At 27.1% G+C, this 4,825-nt stretch overlaps 1 protein-coding gene and 1 pseudogene across 2 annotated transcripts; both read left to right on the top strand.

The window, feature by feature from the left end:
• Positions 1-1,049: 1,049 nt before the first annotated feature.
• On the top strand, positions 1,050-3,308 carry LOC106792432 (GPI ethanolamine phosphate transferase 1-like). Of its 2 annotated transcripts, none has more exons than XM_014758851.1 (4): positions 1,050-1,628; positions 1,711-1,930; positions 2,102-2,237; positions 3,006-3,308. In XM_014758851.1, exons 2-4 carry the CDS (start codon positions 1,857-1,859, stop codon positions 3,024-3,026), a joined length of 231 nt encoding a protein of 76 aa, XP_014614337.1. In that variant the 5' UTR covers positions 1,050-1,628; positions 1,711-1,856; the 3' UTR covers positions 3,027-3,308. The 2 variants fall into 2 exon arrangements, with proteins under 2 accessions (XP_014614337.1, XP_014614336.1); XM_014758850.1 differs by having other exon boundaries at positions 2,102-2,303.
• LOC106792427 lies at positions 3,063-4,651 on the top strand (annotated as a pseudogene).
• The last annotated feature ends 174 nt before the right edge of the window (positions 4,652-4,825 follow it).

Here is a 4,825-nt window from a genome sequence, read left to right as displayed (position 1 = left end):
GAAGAATCAAAAAACAGATCAGCACACCATTGATAAGAGTAAAAATGTTACTAGAAGATAAACTGAATATAAGTGGGATTTATGATCCAGGATCACAAGTATCAATAATAAGTTCAAAATTTATTAAAATAAGAAAAAACAAAAAGGATATGAATAAAATATCATTAAAAACAATCAACGGTGTGACACAAACAGATGGACTAGTAACTATAAAAATTAAAATATTTGAAATAGAAAAAGAAGTAGATGTATTTGTAGTTAAAAGTGATGATTTTGAGGATTTCTTAATTGGGCTGAATATGATAAAATTATTTAGATTAACTCAAGATGAGAACTTGAACATCTCTCAAAAGTTAACAGAGAATAAAATAAAAACAAAGATAGAAAAAATAAGCCCAACAGAAATTAAAGTAAACTTTAATAAACATGTCCAAGAAAAAGAATTTAAAGTAAACTCTAATAAACAGTTTTTTTTTATTGCATAGTCTAATAATGAACCCTCTTTATATTTATAATAATGAGCATATGCTCTATTATTCTATCCTTTATTTCTAAAAGTCTCTTTGAATCTTTYTTTCCATATGTTCCAGTCCCATTCCTCCTCTCTCAGTAGTTTCTACTAGTTTTTCTAATATTTTGGTCAAATTTGTATTTTCCATATATCACTAGGTTTTAAATCACCCATTTCTTTCAAAAATCTATCTCCAAACTGCAAATTCCCTGCTTCATCTACGTATGTCTTTTCAAGATAATCTGTTAATATGAACCATACATTGATTCTATCACCTCTCCTCTTCAAATCTGCCTTTAATCTGTTATATGCGCTTACTTTTTGTAGCTCTTTATGTGCACTAGCATATCTAACCTCCTCTGGTAATATAAACGTTCTTCCATCTGTTCCGATTGATGTTATAGCTATCACGTTTGACTTAGGCTCATTCGGCGAAGCTACGACTTGAAAAGTGAATTGCAGCCTTATGTTTTACCAAAATTGTCGTTTTATAAGGTATGATTCAATCTTTCTTGGATAATAATAATCAAATGTGTTTCTCTGCAAAACAAAGGTTAAATTTATTACTATTATAACAACTATCTACAACAATTACAAAATTACCTGCAAAACAAAGAAATGACAATTAAAGATTATTATATCTCTTCTTATCCACTCTTAACCAAATCTACTTATAATTCTCACTCTATATATTCAGTGCCACTTCCATCCATCTATTAGGGGCTAATTCCACGAACCGTGCACAGCGTGTGTCACGCGGCACACTCAACAAAGAAAGCCTGCTTTCTTTATATATATATATACACTTTACTATACATTTTATAAGATTTATACAAGTTAAATGAAAGTAATGGTTGAAATATCTAAATATAATAATGACATATATTATAAATTAGAAATGTTACCCGGTACAAAGGTGTTTGGGGTATTTCGCATACTCGTGTTCCTACAGAATCAAGACCAGGTAACGTAGCAATTGCTGCACGACTTTATGAAGATCCAAGTTCAATTTTCAAAGGATGGAAAGAAAATCCTGTAGATTTTGATTCGGTCTTCAATCAAAGCAAATCAACATGTGCATGGTGGAGTCCTGACATTATACCTTTATTTACAAAAGGTAATTCAAATCTAAATACAATCTACTTAGCAAAAATATATTTTTCTGTCTAATAATTATTTAATATTATCTATAATATCAGTTAATAAAAGGAACCATACATGGCGAAAGTTATCCTTCAGAGTGACAAGATTTCATGGCTTACAAAATAATATGTTACATCTAGATTCATGGGTATTCGATAAATATTTAGACTGACTTGACAAAAAGTCACATGCAGCGAAACACATGGATGGTATTATTTTTTTTCTTCATCTTCTTGGTTGTGATACTATGAGTCATTCGTATAAACTTCAATCAAGGTACATGACAAACGAAATATAATTAAAAAGATTAAATATATATTAGTTTTTAAAATATATATTGTTATTAATTGATACATTTTCATTTAGAAAATATATTAAAAATCTGAAGTATATGAATCAAAGAATAAAGGAAATAGTATAAAAAACATAACAAATTTTTGATGATAGAAGTACAGCATATATCTTCAGAACTGATCATGGAATAACCGATTGGGGTTTGCATGGAAGTGGATCTACAGATGAAACAGAGACGTCATTGATTGCTTGGGGTGCAGGTGTAAATTCTACCGGAGCTCGTTACGATGTAGATCAGGCAGATATAACTCTAATTTTAACACTTATAGGCAGTCCTTTACCAAGTAACAATGAAGTTAGTCCTATCATTATACCATATTAAAAGTTGTTTTTCTTTTGAAGTTATTTTCAGAAATATTACTTATGAAATAACTTTAAGCATAAATGTATTTTTTTACATTTTTATATGAAATATTTGTATATATCATTATTAGGGTGTATTACGAAAATAATACTTGAGAAACAATGATGTATATAGTGCGCAAGCTTTACTTAATAATTTAAAACAATTATCATATCAAGTAATAAAGAATCGTATACTTCATTGTGGAATTGATGATGATTTCATGAGTTGGCGAGAACTTACGCTTAATAAATATATTTAGGAAATTAATCAATATATCAATAATAGAAAGATAATGGAAGGAATTAAAAAGGCAAAAGAAGCAATAAAATTAGCTAAAGAATATTTATATTATTTTAAACAATATCGAAGAAATCGTTTTTTGATGTATATGACATTTATGTGGATTGGTTAGATGATATTATTATTTCTTCAGATAGTTGAAATACGACGCCAAGAAATAAAACTTTCATTATTATTATTACTCGATATAATATTTGTAACCTCATTGATTGTATTGATCATCAGATATATAAGTATGATACATATTATATATCATTTAAATTATTTAAAATGTATTTTCAATACTAGTAACATAAACATAAGATAGATCTTAAGAAAATGCATTTTTTAGTTCAAGTTTTTATTTTTCAGGAAGCAGTGGGTATAATTTGAGACAGTTATCCTATGGATTATTTACTGCCATTTCTCGTTGGTTAGCAGGTATAAATATGATCCAATACGTTCCCAAATTAAAGAAACAAAATGTTAAGAACTTTTGCATAGAAATAGGGGGAACTATTTTTTTGTTATTTATTATGTTCATGGGATTGACATATAGAGCTGCTCTCAGTGCAGGAATGTTGTTCATTGTTCTAATGCAAAAAATAATATTGACAAAAACACATAATATGTTATTATGGTCAGGACTAGCTTTGGCCATATTTCCTTTATTGCCAATAGTAGAACCCTATCCTTGAATTTATATAGTGTGAGTTATGGATAATAAACATATTCATATTTTCATATTTTCATATTTATAAATACAAAATTAATTTTTATTTTTTTTATTTTAGTTCTATTGGTATATGTATTATGATATGCAAGGTTTTTTTCATGAAGCATCAACTAAAATATAAAGCAATTAAGATAGTAAGATTAATAATAACAGGACTGATATATTTAAAATTAATAGATGGTCGATATTGGATATCCTGGATAATTTTAGCAAGTGCGCCATTATTTATTTGAACTTACACTGTTAATGTAAAGAATAGAATAGAAGGAATCACAATTGGTCTTTTCTGCCTTCTGTCCTTGTTATCTGCATCTTATGAACCTTTATTTTTCTTAATACTTGCAACGCATTTACTTCATTGGCCTTTATTTATCCAAGATAAAAATTTGATGAAATGCCTGATAATATCTTAAGTACCAGAGATTTCATTAAAGCAACTTTTTTTGTATCCTTTTTCTTCATCGTTTAAGTTATTTCCGTAATATATTCCATGAATGTATCTAATATATTTATGTGTAAATTAGTTATTAAGTAATGGTTTTCTATAGCATTCTTTAATTATACTATTTAGATGTTGTATACACTATTATGTTTTTTTGGAACAGGAAACATGGCAAGCATAAGCTCATTTGATCCTTTTGGGACACAACATTTCATTACTATTTTTTCTCCATTTATTATGTGCTCATTGATACTTTTTAAGCTAAGTATTCCTTTAATATTGATAGGGTGTGTAAGTCATATTCTTGGATCAAAAGTAGCTCTCTTAGCAGTTCTTTTTTTAGGTGATTGTTTGTCCTTACCTCTCATGTATTATGTTAATCCGTATGATAGTTGGTTAGAGATTGGTAGTTCTATTAGTAGATTTACAATCGTAATAACTTTACCATCCATTTTACTAATTTTTCATTATCTTTCTTACCTCCTTTAATGAAGTTCAATATAAATCTATTTGAACATTTGTTGTCAGAAAAAAAACATAATGTATAAATATGTGAAATATTTTGGTAGAAAATAATGAATATAACCCACCCAATTTAACTATAATATTGATACTTAGAAATTTCCTCATATAGTTCTAATTACGAAGCATTAATAATTAAAATATATCATGTCCTCCAATAAATATATAATTAATTTAAATAAGTATAAACATGTTTATAGTTGTTTACTGATTTATATTATATTTTAGACAGTGGTAAATACGTGTAATGTTTTCAATGAATATATTTACACTTTTAATCCTAATTGTAAGTTGAATACAGTTTATAGACACAAACAATTATTCTATTTTTTATTATAATTAAAATATAAATTTTAATTTATTAATTTATAAACGATGGAATAAAATTGGTTGTTGAGAACATTTATAAATTCAAGTCTGTTTCTTGTTATATTTGCTATAATGTTTAAAATCTAAAGTTCTTTCTTAATTTCCCCCCTTTTTTCTTTTCTT

The sequence above is a fragment of the Polistes canadensis genome, unplaced genomic scaffold (assembly GCF_001313835.1).
Source record: "Polistes canadensis isolate GaletaPanama2010 unplaced genomic scaffold, ASM131383v1 scaffold_429, whole genome shotgun sequence".
Lineage (NCBI taxonomy): Eukaryota > Metazoa > Arthropoda > Insecta > Hymenoptera > Vespidae > Polistes > Polistes canadensis.
The sequence above is the reverse complement of the archived record's forward strand: the minus strand, read 5'-3'. Positions and strand labels throughout refer to the sequence as shown.

Excerpts from the sequence above, each read along its gene's own strand:
- LOC106792432 (XM_014758850.1), top strand. The coding sequence starts at position 1,857 with ATGGATGGTATTATTTTTTTTCTTCATCTTCTTGGTTGTGATACTATG. Across the intron at positions 1,931-2,101 it reads TCGTATAAACTTCAATCAAG|AAGTACAGCATATATCTTCA; the intron begins GTACATGACAAA and ends TTTTGATGATAG. Across the intron at positions 2,304-3,005 it reads CTTTACCAAGTAACAATGAA|GAAGCAGTGGGTATAATTTG; the intron begins GTTAGTCCTATC and ends TTTATTTTTCAG.